At 40.9% G+C, this 19,915-nt stretch overlaps 1 protein-coding gene across 1 annotated transcript in view; it reads right to left on the bottom strand.

The window, feature by feature from the left end:
- Positions 1–340: 340 nt before the first annotated feature.
- Positions 341–19,915, bottom strand: part of LOC131251898 (uncharacterized) — a 41,536-nt gene continuing 21,961 nt past the window's right edge. The window contains exons 11-13 of the mRNA XM_058252893.1: positions 11,192–11,280; positions 9,178–9,233; positions 341–4,074 (exon numbers count right to left, since the gene is read on the bottom strand). Coding sequence (XP_058108876.1) covers positions 636–4,074; positions 9,178–9,233; positions 11,192–11,280 — 3,584 coding nt within the window. The 3' untranslated portion in view covers positions 341–635. The remainder of the gene's footprint in view (positions 4,075–9,177; positions 9,234–11,191; positions 11,281–19,915) is intronic.

Genomic DNA, 19,915 nt, shown 5'->3' on the forward strand with positions numbered 1-19,915 from the left:
TGGGACCTATATACAATTTAAATGCCTCAGAAAATCAACATTGAAGAATATAAGAAAATCAACAGCTATATATGATCTTTAAATTCAAAAATCTTTTACTAAATTTAAGTATTCAATGTGATGGTGAATGCTGAGTGCGTTCAAGCTTAGGCACATTTTTTGGCACCAGCTTTGACACATCGAAGTAAATGAACGGGTAAGATAAACTAACCATCCAATATACATGTGGTCCATCTCATGCTCTTATATAACTGATTTTTTTAGAAAAGGCAACTATACAGTCTTCGTCACATTATCTTTATTATTATTATTATTATTTTTTGTTTTGTTTTTAGTGTGCGTGTGAAGGTGGACAGTACCACTGCAAGCTTTATTAATAAAAGGAAAAGTTACATAAGTTGGAGGGGGGCAAAGAACCTGACCTCCAAAACAACAAACAACAACACCTGGCATAAGTTAAAAGGCTGCCATATAGATTAATTGACATGTATTAAAAGTAAATCCATTAAAAAAAAAAAAGGAAAATGAAAATAAATAAATAAAAAGTACACAATTCCTTGAAACAAACTCAAATGAAAAGCTGTTGTTGATTTCCTCTCCACCTCCTCTCCTCGTATTGGAGTGGATCATTCTAATCAAATAATTCTGATATGGTTGATGTGGGCAATCTTGTGATGATCTTCTCCTCCATCTTGGTAGCGCTCTTTTAAGAGTGGACAATAATAGATCAGAAGAATTTGGAGGGCTTTGAGTTGTCCCAATTCCTTGGGTAGATACTCCAACTGTGGACAATTACTGATCTGCAGATTTTTGAGGGCTTTGAGTTGTCCCAACTCCTCTGGTAGAGACTCCAACTGTGAACAATAGGAGATCTGCAGAGTTTGGAGGGCTTTGAGTTGTCCCAACTCCTCTGGTAGAGACTTCAACTGTGGACAATCATAGATCTTCAGAGTTTGGAGGGCTTTGAGTTGTCCCAACTCCTCTGGTAGAGACTCCAACCGTGGCCAATTGGAGATCTCCAGAGTTTGGAGGGCTCTTAGTTGTCCCAACCAATCACCAGGTAGTGACGTCAGCTCATGAATTCCATCAATCCTCAAATCGTTAAGGTTGGGGAGCACAGGTAAGGGCCCTCCTGATAACATCTTAATACTTTTAAAAATCAACCTCCGGAGGAGAGGTAGAAGGTTGCAGTGCAACGCCTTCAGCTTTCGGCAGTCATATATCCTTAATTCAAGGAGTGATGGCATAACCTCTCCATTTCCACCTCTCAATTCCCACTCCTCCCAATTTGGCATTTTATTGAAACAGAGGGTCTCCAGCTTGGGGAATGAGACACCACCACCACTTCCATCATTTTGATCATCCCCACTAAACTCACCACCCACTTTTTTCACCTCTACCATTCCCTTAATAAAAAGGAATTTAAGGGACGGTAGTTTCCCAAGACCTGGAAGTTGTTTACACTTGAGACAATCCCGGAGTTCAATCTTGACTAGATTGGAGAAAATCGGATCCCCCATCCACTTGGGAAGCTTGGAACCTTTGTAATACTGTATGTTCAACTCTTTCAAGTTTGTGTGAGGCTGGAGGCTTTCGAGAACATCCTCCATCCTCTTTACCTTATCATCCAACGGCTCATCATCTATGTAGGAGTACAAAAAGATAAGAGCATGAAGGTACTGCTTCTTATGCAGTTCTGCCTTGATCGCTTCGTCCCTGCTCCTGACATTTTGCAAGCCGGCAATTGGAAGACTTCCTTGAAGATGATTGAGGTGTTTCAGTTCTTCACATTTACATCCTTGGTTGTCAACCCCCACAATGAATTTTGTTAATGTGCGAAGGTCAGTTAGTCTCCCTATACCCTCTGGTAAGTACCTCGGATAATCTGAACCTTTAAATTCTAGATGTCTCAGGCTAATCATTTTCCTCATCCCTCTAGGCAGTTTGCTTAGCTTATGACAATAATTGAGTATCAAGGTCTGTAAATTGATGCAATTACTCAATTCCTCTGGCAACTCCTCTATGCCTGTGTGAGATAAATCAAGATATCTCAAGTGTTTCAACTGTCCTACTGTCTCAGGCAATTTCTTGATGTCAGTGCGACTCAAGTCCAATGCTCTAAGGCGTCTCAAATGATGAAATAACTTACCTGGCACCTTGGAGATTCTTGAGTGTTGTAGTAGCAACGTCCGCAACTTTTGGGCCTCATGCAAGGTGGCTGAAATGGAAGCCAATTTATGAGCTTCATCACCAGCTTCGTCATTGCCAACTATAAAAGAATGCCGGACATTATTTAGGTTTAACAAGGCTTCCTTGCTAATCTCCACCACTGAACAATCACTTCCTGCAACATATTGTGCTAGATCATGAACTAAATCATGCATCTTGCAATATTCTATGCTGCCATCACTATTGATTTTTGCATCTTGGAGCAGCGAGCGCCTTAGCAAATCATCAAAATACAATTCGCCAATTTCCTCCATGTCTCCACTTCCATTAATAATGGAGCAGACGAAACCTTGTGCCACCCATAACTTGACTATCATATCCTTCCATATCCTCCAATCTTTAGGAAAGATAGAGAAATATGCAAAGCACTGCTTCAAAGCTGGAGGCAAATCATAGTAGCTTAGTAACAAAGCTGGTAAAATGCCTTCGAAGACATCACCTGAGTTCCACATCTCGCTTCGCAAGACAAGCTCCCACTGGCTTCTAGTCCTTCTCGAGTGCATGACACTCCCTATTGTCTTTGCAGCAAGGGGCACCCCTCCGCATTTCTTTATGATTTGCCTTCCAATCTCTTCAAGCTTAGAACACTCTTTTGCACTCCGATGCTCCAGCGCTTTACTTCTGAACAATAACCAGCAATCGTTGTCGGATAAAAGTGCCAGTTTGTGCATGTGATCAGTGCTTCCCATGATGCCTGCAACATCTTCAATACGAGTGGTTACAATGATTCGACTCCCGGGTGCACCAGCTTGGAAGGGAAGTCTCAGCTTCTCCCATTTCTCGCTGTCTTTGTTCCAAACGTCATCAAGCACCAGCAAGAATCGCTTTGCTTGCAACATACCACTGAGGAGATGTTGCAAAGGGTCCAGGTCTAGATGATCACAATTAGACCCATCTGCAGATTTTATGATTGATTTCGTAATTTGTTTCACATTAAAATCTTCAGAAACACAAACCCACATTTTCATGTCAAAATGCCCCTTCACTTTCTCATCGTTGTAGATGAGCTGAGCAAGAGTGGTCTTGCCCAAACCCCCCATTCCAACGATAGAAATAACAAAGGGCACCTCAGTTACCTCCTGCAGCAGCAAGCTTAGGACTTTATTTTTTTCATCTTCTCTGCCTATCACTGACGGTGGGTTGACTAGGGAGCTTGTCTCTCGCTCTCTGTTCTCACCCCGCCTCAATTCACAATCCACTCTCTCACCCTTCCCACTATCTGCTCTAAGACCCAATTGATTCTTCTCTTCAGCGATATCATGTAATCTACCCCTCACTTCCTTTATCCTACTCCCAATTTTGTGCCGTAACTTGAGATGATTGAAGTTAGTAACAGAAGAGAGGAAGCTTCTTACCTTCTTCTTGCTGAAAGATGACCCAATACCTTCAAAGGGTGCTTGTGATTTGAGAGCTTCTATCATCCATTCATCTAGTATGTCATCTACATCATAGGCCACATCTTTGACATTCTGCAACCAGATCTTCACAGCTTCGTCCTTCGATTGCCGAGTTTCAGCATCTTTAAGCACAGCTTGGATTAAGGTGAACGTACGGGAAAGCTTTTTGATCTCGTCGGGGACATCCACCAACAAAGTTACCTCATCTTGGATGAGGTTATTCAACTTCTCTGCTACGTTCGAGACCAGCGGATAAGCCATGCTTTTTTTTTTTTTCCTTTCTTTATGCTTTAGGTATGTATGGATGTTAAGAAGGGAGGAGTTTGATGTGTGAGAGAGCTCTGTAAGGCTTAGAAATATGCAAGGGTAAGGACTTTCATGAATCGGGGAAGAGAGAGGAGAGAGTAAGCAAAGAATACAGAGAGAGAGCGTGTAAAAGCAATGAAAGCTGCAAATGTAGACAAGAATAATAGCATAGAAATGGTTAAAAGTGCATGTTAACAGCTAAACGGAAGCTGATTAGCTGATTACCCAGTTAACAGCTTAGTCGTCATTACCCTTACCGTGTGGGGCCCACCTTGATGAATATATTTCATATCCACACCGCCCAGCTCATTTAATCAAGCTAATATTTGCATTTTCCCTCTATCCAATTCCGGTTGATTTTATCAACGGGATGGATGGCAAATAAACATGTTGGATCTGCTTACAGTATGCCTTGGGAAATTTTTAATGGTGAGCGTTCAATCATCATTGTTACTTGTGGTGTGGTCCATTTATTATGTGGATGTGCTTAACTTTTGTCACATGGTTATATAATGGGCTGGAAAAACGAATAAAAAGAGTAGATATATAACATATCATCAAGGTAGGCCTTCAGGCAAAGGCAACATCCACTAAGCTTTGTAACACCTAATCAGCACCCTGACTAAACAGACCAACCATCATAGTAGCAAACCATGGCCCCCCATGTTAGAACCAAGCTGTTAGAAATTCAAGGCATCCAACCAATCCCTTAAAAAATGGGCGGTTGAGATTGTTTGCAAAGAAATAAGTTCAATCAACAGCAATCTGAGCTATCCTTTTGATAGATACCATCATGGATAGCTTATTGTTTTAAAGAACTTCTTTTATCAGGCAATCCTGACCGCTCTATCCACTGCTTAGGAAACAAACAGCCATATAAGAGAAAGAAAACTTATGAAATGCTTAAATCATACTCTCACTGTTAATTTTAACTGTAACCATTAAAAACTATGTTTCAGATGTAGTGATCGGTTCAGATTGAACGATTGGAATATCTAAATATCACAGTACTGACTATCATGAACATGCCGCGGTGTAATCCCATGCGAGAACAACCGGTAAAAGTGATAAAGTCACGCGTCAGACGGGGCGCTGGGTGCTACCACGCGTGAAAGGGACGCGGATTAGATACTGACAAGTTGATTTACGAATCAGCTACTGAAGTGACGTAATCAAGTTTTAAAGACCCACCGCGACGTATATGTTGTATCCACACCGTCTATCCATTGTGAGATATCATTTTAGGCATAATTCAAAAAATGAGGCAGGTAAAAATCTATAGTGGACCCACCATAGGAAACAGTTGAGAGAGTGATTTCCACAGTTGAAATTATCCCAAGGCCCACCATAATATTTATTTGAAATCCAGCCTGCTGCTGAAAAGTTAAAAAATACATGAAACAAGGGAAAAGACAAACATCAGCTTAATGTAAAACTATCGTGGCCTTCAGAAGTTTTTAACGGTGGGAGTCACTGTCCCACTATTTTCTGTGCTGGGTCCAATGGAGCTTTGTATTTAACTCATTATTTGTATATTGCCCAAAAATAATCTCTCCAAATGGATGGAAGGTGTGGATACAGAACACGCATCATAGCGGGGCCCATGAAACTTGGTGACGTCACTTTAGTAGCCAGTCTGGCTACTTAACCTGTCAGTAGCTAATCCGCGCCCGCGTCAAAGATGCGAACTTCCAATGGCAAGTGAACCGGCACGGGAAAGCATCAGGTGGGAAGCAGATTGGCTGGTGTACCACACATCACAGGTATAGCTGTATTGACGTTAGCAAGTTCCGTGGGTCTCATCATGAGCTATAATGTTATATCCAAACCGTTCATCCATTTGAGGAGCTAGTCTTAATGCTTCAGCCAAAAAATAAGATATATATAAAGATTAATTGGACCACACTGCACAAAGCAATGGAGGATTGAATGTCTACCATTGAAACCCTTTTGGGGGTCACAAAAGCCTTTGGATCAACATGATATTTGTTTTTCTTCTTCAACCAGGTCTTTGTGACCTTACGAACAGATGGGATGAACAACATGGATATAATAAATACATCATTTTACACCCCCTGATCCATAGCTCAAGTGGTAGACCGAGTGAATGATACCTTTGGATCCCTAATGGGGTGGCTAACAGTTAAGTGTGAACTGACTGATAGTGGGGATGTACTAACAATGGAAATGGATTAGCTACTCCCTGACACCCAATGGTTGGTGGTAGGTGCTCTGTGAGGCCCATCATGATGTCTTTTTAAATATCATTTTAAGATATGAGACCAAAGATGAAGTATGTCTCCATCTCAAGTGGACCACATCACAGGAAACAGTGTTGAATGAGCATCGGCCATTAATAACATTTTGGGGGCCATAAAAGTTTTGGATCAATTTGATTTTTGTTTTTTCCCCTTCATTTGGGCCATATGACCTAATCAACAGATTGGATGTCAGATAAACAATAAAGTAGGCCTTAGGAGGATTTTAATGGTGGATATCCAATAACTATTGTTTTTCATGTGGTGTGGTCCACCCGAGATTTATATCTTTCTCATTTTTGGGATCAAGAACTAAAATGATCTTTAAAAATGGATGAACGGAATGGATGAAATGTATACATCATGTTGGGGCCCACAGAGCACCGACCACCTGCCACAGGATGGTGGTAGGGGGAGTAACCAATCCGTTTCCACTAACAAGCTAACAAAAAATAAATAAATAAATAAATACATCATTTTGAGGCCCATGTAATCTCTTTGAACCATTCATACAACTTGAGCTTGAGGACTGTCGGCGGTAGAGTTGGGCAGAAACCGAACTGTGGCTCTATCCGATTCAACCATACATCGGATCAAGTTCGGATTAGCGGTCAATTCAGATCGAAAGTAGTTTTTTTTTTAAAAAACTTTTTACCTACCCGACAGCAGCTACCCTCATCCGAACTCCAAATCCCTAATCTTTTCTTTCTCTTTCTCTACCCGAACAAGCTCCGCACCCATCTCGATCTGGCCACTTAGCAGCCCGACCCACTCATCATCACCGTTCATCTTATTCATCGATCAACTTGATCACTCCTCTCTCTCCTCTCTCACTCCCTGTATCCAATATCTCTCCCTCTTAAAATTCTACGGAACCTCTGTGCTGGAGAGATCTTGAACCAGATCTCGTTCGTTGAATCAGATGGCATTGATGTTGTTGCAGCCACTTTCAAATCTCAGCCTCTGCTCGATTTGGTCTGTAGCTCCTGGGAAATGTTTCATTTGCACGAAAAATGCACAGGTCTGCAGTTTGAGATCGGTTCTTTTTAAAAGGATTTGAGGAGATTGCGCAGGTCTGAATTTTTTTATTTTTTTAAATTTTCTATATATAAAAAAAAAAAACATCAGGATCGATCTAAACTGTACCCAATTCGATCCGACTCAATTTCCCTGACCGAGTAGGACTCGAATCGGATTAGGCCAATAATGTACCAGATCGGATCAAGTCAAATGACCCAGACTTGGTCCCGGTTCGAATCGAGCTCAAGTTAAGCCATGAAAATTTGGGATAGAGCAAAGTTGGACCCAATATACCGATGGGTTTCTGTTTTTTCCTCATCCCTCTATGTAGTTTTTTTTAGCTTCTTACAGCTATTGAGTCTCAAGTCCTGTACATTTATCTAGAGAGTGGATGGAGAAAAAAAATTGTTGAGAGAGAGTGAAAAAGCCGTAAAAGCTGCAAATGTAAAGAAGAAAAGTAGAGGAAAAAGAACGGTCAGGTCTAGATGTTTCAGATGGTTAAGAAAAGTAGCATAGAAATGATCAAAGGTGGAGGTTGCGTGTGAACAATATCGAAAAGAGTTTTGAGTCATGGTCCACCCACATCGTGACTTAACGGAAGTGGATTAGCTGTTACCAACCATCAGAGTAGCAAACCATGGGCCCATTTTAAAACCAACGGTCGAGCCACTTGCATAATTCAATCGATCAGCCTAGCTATTAGCTCTTAAAGGCATGCTTTCGGTTATCAAGCTAAAATCGGAAAATCAAGGCATTCAACCATTCCCTTAAAAAATGAGCGGTTGAGATTGTTTGTACAGAAATAAGTCCAATCAACAATCTGAGCCATCATTTTGTTAGAGATTATCACGGACCATCTACTGTTTCAAAGAACTTCTTTGGGCAGTTCTACCCATTCCATCCACTGCTTAGAAAACAAACATCTATGTAAGAGAAGGAAAACTTCTGGAATGCTTAAATCATCCTCTCATTGTTAATTTTAATCTTAACGGTTAAAAATATGTTCCTGATGTAGTGATCGGTTCAGATTGAACGATTGGATTATCTAAATATCACAGTTCTGACTATCATGAACATGCCGACGGTGTACTCCCACGTGAGAACAACCAGTAAAAAGTGATAAGGTCACGGGTCAAAGAGGACGCGGATTGCGTCCTACCCCTGCGGGCATGGATATGTGGGGCCCAACGTGATCTAAGTGTTTTATCCACACCGTTAATAGTTTTTCTCAGATCATTACAACTGTGAGCCAAAAAATATGGAGGTACAGAGCTTAAGTGGACCACAAATTGGGGATTGAACGTCCACCGTTAAAAACTTCTTGGGAGCCGGAGAAGTTTCTGATCAAGATGATATTTTATTTTTTCACTTCATCCACGTCTACATGACCTTATGAATAGGTTGGATGGTAAAAAAACATTACTTTGTCCCTTAGAAAGGTTTCAATGGTGGGTGTCATTATAACTGCAGCTTCCTTTGGTGTGGTCCACTGGAGCTATGGACCTGATTTATTTTTAGAATCACACTTAAAATGATCTGATAAAAGAGATGAACGGCATGGATAAAACACTTACATCAAGGTGGGCTCCACAGAGTCCTGCCCGGACGGTAATCCGTACGGGCAGGGGTAGGAAGCAATCCACGCCCCCTCAAAGATGCCTCTGTGATATGACTGAAGAGATATCCAATGGCAAGTGGACAGGTACGGGGGAGCGCATCAGGTGTTACCCATGGGCGTTGCCCTAACCGTGTGGCCCACGTTGATGCGTGCATTGTATCGACGCCGTCCATCACTTTCTCCACCTCATTTTAGTCCCAAAAATGAAATAGATTTAAATTTCAAGTGGACCACATCATTCAAACAGTGATTAATATTAAAAACTCCCTAAAACCTACCGTAATGTTTATCTGCTATAATGCAACGTGTACATGCGACGAAGTTAGGTTGGTACGCCATTGCGTGAGACCTAAGCCCGACGGGACCCACGCGGCATTGAGACGCGGTCTGCCCGACGAGGATCTCCTGTGAAAGCCTTTCGTAGTAAGTTCTTACGCAAGAATTCTGGGTGGGGCCTACTGCGACGTGTGTGAGAAATCAAATCAGTTCAATCCGTGTTTCGACCTCATTTTAAGACATGATACCAAAAGGATCCGTGGGCCGTAGGAGATGAAACAGCGGGGAAAGGAATTGAAACCTTCCTAAGCTCCACCTTGCTGTTTATATGCCATCTAAACCGTTGATAAGGTCATTTTCACTCAGATAAAGTGAAAAGACTATTACAAAACTTTTTTGTCATATAAATGTTTCAACGATGGTCACTAAATCTTCACTTTCCTCCCGTGTGGCTCACTTGAGTTTTGGATCCTCCTCATTTTTTGTTTTACTTCAGAAAATGAGCTTTAAAAACGGATAGAGGGGTTGTATTTCTTACAAACATTTAAGTGGGCCTACACAGAAACCTTGCGCAGAAACTTCCAGTAAAAGATCCCCGTCCCTTGACCAACAAGGTTGTTAGGTGATGTAATGCATTGAATATCCACACGGTCTATCTTCTTTGGGAGTTTATTTTAGAGTTAGGTCACAGGAATGAAGCATATCCAAGTTTAAGGTTTTGCTCACCACAGAAACAGTGGTTATTAACTATTAAAAACCTTTGTGGGCCACATTAGTTTTGGATCAAGCTAATATTTATTTTTTCTCTTTTCATCCAAAGTCTATTGGACGTGATGGACCTTAGGAAGTTTTTAATGGTCGGCATTCAACAATTACTGTTTTTTGTGGTGTGGTCCGCCTAAAAAAACAGAGCAGGAGCTTTGAGTGGCCACTGTGATGTATGGGTCTTATTCACACATGTTCATCCATTTTTTCATATCATTTTAGGACATAAGCTCAAAATTGAAGTAGATCCAGGACAGATGTGGACTATACAATGGGGATTAAACTCTTAAGGTTGGAAACTTCCCGAAGGCCACGTAACTTTTGGATGAAGCTGATATTTGTGTTTTACCTTCGTCCATGTAACTCTATTAATAGGTTGGATTAGGGCTGAAAGTTGGGCGGGTTGGGTCGGGCTGATGCTCAACCCTATCCCAACCCAAGGTTCCTATACCTCAACCCTAACCCAACCTTGGGTTAGGAATTCTCAACCCAAGCCTAGCTTAAGTGGTCTTGGTTGTGTTAGTCAGGTTGATGCATGCTAATATTTTCGTTATTACATTAGTCTATTATATTTTCAATACACGTCTTATTTTTGTATCTATACTTTTATTAATTATAAATGGAATTATTTATAGTAAAGAACTTTATTTTTCTAAAAAAACGAGTTAAAATATAGGACAACTATTTCCTTAAAAGTCGTATTATGTAGCACGCAATCTATTTGGGAGAGAAATTTGGCCTATCTTATTAGCTTGAGTCATCGGAAATGGTGTGGACCAATGAAACCCGATGGCACTAGAATTTCACATGCCTTTAAGACAGACGATCTGCACTCAGTTATAATTTATAAGTAACTTATATATTGATCGGGTTCAAGTTGGGTCCCTTAACTTGAGCCTGACCTAAGTTTTATCGGGCTGGTGTTTGTATAGCCCAAGTCCGAGACCGAACCCGATACATCCTACCCAAGCCCAACCCATACATTAGTTCAAGTCTACTTTCTTCCCAAGCTCATGAACATATAACTCGAAAGTAGGGGGCAACTTTTATGTACAAAATCAAGATGACATGATGTATGAGACACATGACGAAAAGGTAATCAAAACAGACTCTCTAAACTACCAAAAGGCTAGAGAAGATTAGCTAAGCAAGAAGACTCAATGACCAAACTGAAAAAGTTAAACCGGTTCGGAAATAAAACTTATCAACAGACTTATAGATCTTGACTACAAGTATCGACCTCGACCTTAACCTCGAACAATGACCTTAACCTCGGACAATGACCTTGACCTTGAATGATGACCTCAATGTCAGATGCTGACCTTGACCTCGACTGTCAACCTCAAGCTTGGAATATCAACATCCGGATAGAATCTTGCACCGTATAGGAGCGGGACTGCCCAGCAAGATCCTAGCCAAGATTCACACCAATGGAGACATAATTGGAGAAATACTTGAGAACATAATCTGACTCCAATACGAGCCCCTCCAGCGTATCTTATAGATTGACTCTCGGATATACGAAAGTTGCCTAAGAGCACTTATAAATACATCACTTTCTTTAAGGGGAATGCACACACAATTATCTCAATTCTACTACATCTACTGTAAATCCATACACCTAACCCATGCATCGGAGGGTCTCCGACCACAACCGCGGCCCTAGTGTCTCCTTTTTTTCTTTAGATTACAGGTACCCAGTGGCTCACAAGAGTTAAAAGGTGGAACAAGATCGATCAAATTTAAGCAACAATAGCTGTAATTTGTTCATAGCATGTAAAGCCTTTTCAACTTAAGGACTCTGTAAGTATCTAAACGACCCCTTACAGAAAACAACAAGGATTAAACGACCTCCACTGAAACCTCAAGTGGGGCCACACATGATCAAAAGCAATCGCGATTTGTTGAGTATGCAATTATAATCCAAACAAAATAGATTGGGTAACATATTTCTATGCCCGAAGAGAGGGAGAGGGTGAGAGATTAGGGTTTGGAAGGTTTGGGCACAACAAGAGAGAGATGAGGACGAGCGCATGCATAGACATATTACTGTGCCCGGGGCTGTGTGGGGTCTACATAAATGATAGTGACAAATCCACTCCGTCCATCTGTTTTTAAAGACAACAATAGGATAGGATTCTAAAAATCAGGAAGATCCAAAATTAAGGTGGGACACACTAACAAAACATTGGGAATAGAAACGTCAACAATTAGAGGCAGACTTGGTACTACTCCCATCAGGACTTACCTAGAGATGGAAGATCCTATCCGGGGATCTAGGGTGCCCAATGTGATGTATGTATTTTATCTAAGCTGTTCATCTATTTTGAAAGATCATTTTAGGACATGAGCCCAAAAATGCAGCAGATTAAAAGCTTGAGTAGACCACACTAGGAAGGAATGGTGACAATGGTCCCATCGTAAAACCTTCCTATGGCCCACCGTGATGTTTATTTGCATCCAACCTGATCATAAGGTCATGCATAGATGAAGGGAAAAAATAAATATCAGATTAATCCAAAATTTCTGTAGCCCCTAAGAGGTTTTCTGGAGTAGGCATTCAATCCCAAATGTTTCCATGGTGTGGTCTGCTTGAGCATTCGATGTCTCATTTTTGGGTTCATTATCTAAAATAATTTTTCAAAATGATTGGAGAGCGAGGATAAAACACATACATCATGGTGGGGCATGACCATCCGTCTCTAGCTAGGTCTTGGTGTAGGTAGTACTCAATCCCCACCTCTATGATCCAAGAAGTTGAGGTAGAGCAACGCCCAACGTTGAAACCTTCCCAGAGTCCATCATAATGTTTATTTGCCATCCAACCAATTCATGAGGTCATATAGATGTGGATGAAGAGAAAACACAAATACAAGCTTGACTCCAAACTTATGCAGCTCTCAAGAAGTTTTTAAATATAGCCATTCAATTCCCACCGTGGGGTCCACTCGAGTCCTGGATCTGCCACATTTTTTAATTCATAGCTTAAAATGATTTGGCAAAATAGATAGACAAGGTGGATAAAATTCATATGGTGATGCGGGAAAGACTCAATTGGCTTCCCGTTAGGTGAGGCAGGGGTATTGCCTAGTCGGTGAGGCGTGTTTCAATCCTCACATTTTGGGCCCACTTGAGCATTGAATCCGGGTCATTTTTCTCTTTATATTCCAGAATGATTTCAAAAAACGGATGGACAGAATGAATTTCTCATGAACATCAAGGTGGCCCCACCTAAATTTGGTCAGGACGTGTTATTGATTAGCTATGGTAGGCTTGCACGGACCGAGGGCGATTTTACCGAGACCGGGAACCAACGATGGGAAACGGATCCCCTGCCATGAGCAAATGGCTGGTGGTCGGTGCTACGTGGCCTCACCATGATTCATGAGTTTCATCCATTCGTTCCGTATATTTTTTCGGATCATTTTATGATATAAAACCAAAAAAAAATGAAATATATCCCAACCTCAAGTGGGCCAAATTATAGGAAATAGTGTTGAATGAGTGTCGACCATTGAAAACCTTTTGGAGGCTATAAAAGTTTTGGATTAAGATGATCTATGTTTTTTCCATTCATTTGGGCCTTTATGACCTAATAAACATATTGGATGTCAAATAAATAGTACAGTGTGCCTTAGGAGGATTTTAATGGTGGATATCCAATCACTATTGTTTTCCTGTGGTGTGGTACATTTGAAACTTATATCCCTCTCATTTTTGGAATCAAGCCCTAAAATTATATGTAAAAATGGATGAACGGATGGATGAAACACATACATCATAACAGGGCCCACAGAGCACCGACCATCAGCCAGCGGGCTGGTGGCAGGGGAGTACTAATCCGCTTCCTCAGGTGGGTGTGACGCTGACCTATGACCCACCTCGATCTATACATTGTATATCCTCACGGTCCATCTTCTCTGTAAGTTTATTTTAGACGTCGGTCCCAAAAATGAAGCATATACAAATTTAAGGTGTAGTACACCACAGGAAACATTGGTTATTAACCATTAAAAACCTTTGTGGGCTATCAAAGTTTTGGATGATATATGTTTTTTTTTTCTTTTGTGGGCCATCAAGTCTAGTGGACCTGATGGACCTTAGGAAGTTTTCAATGGTGGGCATTGAACAAGTACGTTTTTTTTTGGGTCCACCTTAAATTTGCTTCTACTTCATTTTTGGGACCAGGCCCTAAAATAAACTCACAAAGCTCATGGATAGTGCTATGTGGGTCCCACCATGATGTATGCTTTTCATCTGTGCCGTCCATCTATTTTTTCTGATCATTTTATTATATAAGACAAAAAATGAGGTATATCCCAATCTCAAGCCGACCACATGACAGGAAATAGTGTTTAATGAGTGTCAACCATTAAAAACTTTTTGGGGCCATAAAAGTTTTGAATCAAGTTGATCTTTGTTTTTTTCATTCATCTGGGCCTGTGTGACCTAATCAACATATTGGATGTCAAATAAACAGTACAATGTGCCTTAGGAGGATTTTAATGGTGGATATCCAATCACTATTGTTTTCCTGTGGTGTGGTACACCTGAAATTTATAACCCTCTCGTTTTTTGGAATCAACCTCTAAAATGATCTGTAAAAATAGATGAACGGATGGATGAAACACATACATCATGGTGGGTCCACGGAGCACCGACCATCAGCCACCGGGCTGGTGGCGGGGGAGTAGCCCATCCGTTTCCAGGAGGTGGGTGTGACGGTCAGGACCCACCTCGATGTATACATTGTATATCCACACGGCCCATCTTCTTTGGGCGTTTATTTTAGAGGTTGGTCCCAAGAACCAAGTATACACAAATTTAAAGTGTAGTACACCACAGAAAACAGTGGTTATTAACCATTAAAAACCTTTGTGGGCTACCAAAGTTTTGGATGATATATATATATATATATATATATATATATATATATATATATATATATATTCTTTTCACAAGTCTATTGGACCTGATGGACCTTAGGAAGTTTTTAATGGTGGGCATTTAACAACTACATATTTTATTTATTTATTATTATTATTTTTTTGTGGTGTGGTCCACCTGAAATTTGCATCTACTTCATTTTTGGGACCAAGCACTGAAATAAACTCACCAAACACATAGACAGCGTGGATATACAATGCATGCATCCAAGTAGGCCCTACGATTGAGTCGCAGCCGCATAACTGGCTCCAGTAGTCAGCAAGTGGCACTTCAAGGTAGGGCAAGAACACCGATTGCCCCTTACCCGGCCCGTCTCCCTCTAGGAACAGACAGGAGCTTTGAGTGGCCACTATCATGTATGGGGCTTATCCACACCGGTTGTCCATTTTTCCTATCATTTAAGGATTTAAGCCCAGACTCTCATGAGTTTCAACGCCCAACCAAGGGTTCAAGTGCCCATAGGTGGTGAAATTCCACTAAGGCGTGAGTGTGTGGGGGGTGTGTGCGCGTGCAAAAAAATAAATAAATAAAATCCAAGACCTGTATATTTTCATTATTAAGTTAGTTTATTATATTTTCAATATGCGACTTATTTTTTATTTTTCGTACCTATAATTTTTTTTTTATTTTTTTTTGTACCTATAATTTTATTAATTATATAGTAGTTATTTATAGTAAAGAATTTCATTTTTTTTCTTAACAAACAAGTTAAAATATAGGACACACCCAGATCCATAGCTCAACTAGTAGACTGAGTGGCGAGACCGCGTTTCAACACTTGAAGTCTTGGTATCGATCCCTAGGGGGGGTGGCTAACGTGGAGTGTGTGTATTGACATGGGTGTGTACTAACAAGCTAACAAAAAAAAAAAAAAAAAAAGAAGCTAAAATATAGGACAACTATTCCTTAAAAGTTGTATTGTGTAGCACCCAATCTATTTGGGAGAGAGAAATCCGGCGTATCTTGTTAGCTTGAGTCATCAAAAATGGCATGGACCAATGAAACCTGATTGCATTGGAATGTCTTGTGCCTTCAATGCAGACGATCCGCACTCAATTATAGTTTATAAGTAACTTATATATCGATCGGGTCCGAGTTGGGTACCTTAACCTGAGCTCGACCCAAGTTTTATTAGGTTGGTGTTTGTATAGTCTAAGCCCAAGACCGAACCCGATACATCCTGCCTGAACCCAACCCATACACCAGTTCAAATCTGCTTACTTACCAAGCTTATGAACATAGAGCTTGAAAGTAGGGAGCAACTATTATGAGTAAAATCGAGATGAAATGATGTCTGGGACACATGGTGAAAAGGCAATTGGAACAGACTCTCTGAACTAGCAAAATGCTAGAGAAGATGAGCTGAGCAAGAAGACTCAATGACTGAACTGAAAAAGTTAAATCAATTCGGAAATAAAACTCATCAACAAACCTACAGATCTCGACTACAAGTACCGACCTCAACCTTAACCTCGACCTTGAATGACGACCTCAAGGTCGGATACTAACCTCGACCACAGATATCAACCTCAAGCTCGAAATAACAACATTCGGAGAGAATCTCACACCGTATAAGAGTGAGACTGCCCAACGAGACCCTAGCTGAGGATCACACCAATAGAAACATAATTAGAGAAATACTTGAGAACATAATCTAACTCTAGTGTATCTTATAGATCTACTTTCGGATACTAAAGTCGCCCAAAAGCACCTATAAATACATCATATTCTTCAAAGGAAAGATACACACAACTATCTCGATTCTACTACACCTACTGTAAGTCCATATGCCTGACCCAAGCATCGGAGGGTCCCCGGCCACAACCGGCGCCCCGGTATCTCCTTGTTATCCTTTAAATTATAGGTAGCCAGCGGCTCACAAGAGGTGGAATAGGATTGATTAAATTTGTGCAACAACAGCTGTAATTTGTTCATAGCATGTAAAGCCTTTATAGGCAATTACATGCATCCAAGCAGCTCCTATAATATATTACTGGTAATCCCTTTACGACTTAAGGACTTTGTAAGCATCTAAATGACCCCTTAGAGAAAACAACAAGGATTAAACGACCGCCATTGAAACCTCAAGTGGGCCACACACGTTCAAAAGCAATCGTAATCTGTTAAGTATGCAATTATAATCCAAATAAAATAGATTGGGTAACATCACCTCCTAAGATTGCCAACAGGTGCGAGCTCAGTGATGTTCTATTGTTGTTGATAACCAAAGATGCAATGTATTGGCGACGGTAATGTGCTTGAATGATAGCAATGGTGGACACACAAGGGTCGGATTTAGTGTTTTTCACAGAGGAATGCAGGAATCAGGAACGAAAAAGGGTCGGTTTGTCAAAGACGGGTTTAGATGGAGATGTTGCCAAAGGTAGTGTTCTGACGATTGTAGGATATGCAGATCGAGAGCCAGAGAGGGAGATGGAGATCGAGAGAGAGAGAGAGAGAGAGAGAGAGAGATAATGAAAAGAGAGAAGGACGGGTGCAAGCATAGACATTCCTATGCACGGGATTGTGTGGGGTCCACAAATGACCGTGACAAATCGACTTTGCCCATCTGTTCTTAAAGATAGCAATAGGGTAGGATTTTAAAAATCAGGAATATCTGAAATTAAGGTGGGATACACCAACAAAACAGTGGGAACAACAATGCTAATAGTTAAAACCTTTTGTGCAGCCCATAGTTTAGAATGGTTTAAAACCGTTTCAAATAGGAACGGTCTCAAGCCATTTCTAAACCAAATTCAAACCGTCTCAAATTAACAATTTTGGTGGTGTCAGAAGTTCAATTAATTGGACCAAGGGGATGCCTGGACTATAATCATTCCAAGCAGGGCTCTATGGCACCCACCGTGATGTATGGGTTTTATCCACATGGTCCATCAATTTTCCAAATCATTTTAGGGTATGATTGGGGGCAGACTTGGTACTACTCCATCGGGACAGCTAGAGATGGACGGTCCTATCAAGGGATCTAGGGTACCCACTATGATGCATGTATTTTATCTAAGTTGTTCATATATTTTGAAAGATCACTTTAGGACATGAGCCTAAAAGGGCAGTAGATTAAAAGCTTGAGTGGAGCACACTAGGAAGGAATGGTGACAATGGCCCCATCGTTGAAACCTTCCTACGGCCCACTGTGATGTTTATTTGCATCCAACCTGATCATAAGGTCAAGCTTAGATGAAGGGAAAAAATAAATCTCAGCTTAATCCAAAATTTATGTGGCCCCTAGGGGGTTTGTAGTTGTAGGCATTCAGTCCCCACTATCTCTGTGGTGTGGTCCGCTGGAGCATTCAATCTGTCTCATTTTTGGGCTCATTATCTAAAACGATTTTTCAAAATGGATGAAGGTACCGATAAAACACATACATCATCTTGGGCAGGACCATCCGTCCCTAGCTAGGTACTGGTGAGGGTAGTACTCAATCCCCACCTATATGGTCCAAAATTTGAGGCAGATCCAAAGTTCAAGTGGACTGCACCACAAGCAGCAGTGATAATGACACCCAATGTTGAAACCTTCCTAGGGGCCACCATGATGTTTATTTGCCATCCAACCAATTCATGAGGTCATATAGATGTGGATGAAGAGAAAACACAAATATCAACTTCATCCAAAACTTCCGTAGCTCCCAAGAAGTTTTTAAATGTGGTCATTCAATTCCCACTGGGCGGTCCCCTTGAGTTTTGGATCTGCCTCATTTTTTAATTCATAGCTTAAAATGATCTGGAAAAATAGATAGATGGGGTGGATAAAATACATACATCATGGTGGGCTCCACATAGCCCAACCTGCTTGGACGGATTATGGTGAGGCAGGAGTAAGACCCAATCGACTTCTGGTTAGGTGAGGTAAGGGTATCTACTACGAGAAAATGGGCCTTTAGCCACGGTTTTTTAGCCTCAGTTCAAAAAACTGAAGCTAAAGGTGCCTTCTAACCTCAGCTGCTGAGTCTAATATTTTGATTTTTTTGCATCGGTTGCGAGGGAACTGAGGGTAAAAGTAGGCTCTCTCACCTCAGATGCTATAGAACCAATGCTAAATGCTCGCTATTTCACCGCTATTTTGCCTCGGTTGCTTAGTAACTAAGGCTAAAAGTCCTCTTTTTTGCCTCAGTTGCTAAGGAATCAAAATTAAAAGTCCTATGCCTATAAATGAAGCAGATCTAAACCTTGAGTGGACCACACCGTAGGAAATGGTGGGGATGGAGCTACTATAGTTGAAAACCTCTTATGGGCCACAAAATTGTTGAATCAAGCTGATATTTATTTTTTCCCTTCATCTAAGTCTGTCTAACCTTATGAACAAGTTGGATGGCAAATCAACATCACGATGGGCCATATGAAGGTTTCAACGGTGGGCATCATTGTCACCACTACTTCCTATGGTGTGGTCTAGTCAAGCCTTCGATCTGCCTCCGTTGTGAGCTTGTGCTCTAAAATAGATTATTAGAATGGATGGACGGTGTGGATAAAACACATGCGTCATGGTGGGCCCCAAAGGCCCTAACTGTGGGGCCCACCTCGATATATGTGCCATCCATCCAATTTGCCTATTCATTCTAGGACATGGTCCTAAAACTGAGGTATTTCCAAGATCTTAGGTGGACCAGGTAGTAGGGATTGAACTCCTACCACTAAAAACTTCTTTGGGAGCCACAAAAGTTTGGATCAAGCTGCCTCACCTAACATGGTATCTTGACTATGTTGAATTTTTGTTGATTTCTTTTTGGACTTCCTTCCAGTTCATTTATGATAGGCATGAGTTTATATCCTACCTCAAACACTCTACCCCACAACCTGTATTCAAGAAAAACTAAAGAAAAGAAAAATAACTAGGTTGTCTCAAGTTTATGGAATGATAAGAACTCACACAACATACATATAGAGAGAGCCTAAAAAGTAAGGGAATTGAAGAGAATGTAATGATGCAAATGATGAAATTCAAATCCAAATAATATTCAAATCCAAATAATGAAGTTCAAATCCAAACAATGACTAGCCTAGATCTTAGGCTCGCAACTTGACCAACTCCAATTGCTTGAGAAACTTGGATGGAATTCATGACTTCGAGCAATCAC

The sequence above is a fragment of the Magnolia sinica genome, chromosome 7 (genome assembly GCF_029962835.1).
Source record: "Magnolia sinica isolate HGM2019 chromosome 7, MsV1, whole genome shotgun sequence".
NCBI classification, from domain to species: Eukaryota; Viridiplantae; Streptophyta; class Magnoliopsida; order Magnoliales; family Magnoliaceae; genus Magnolia; species Magnolia sinica.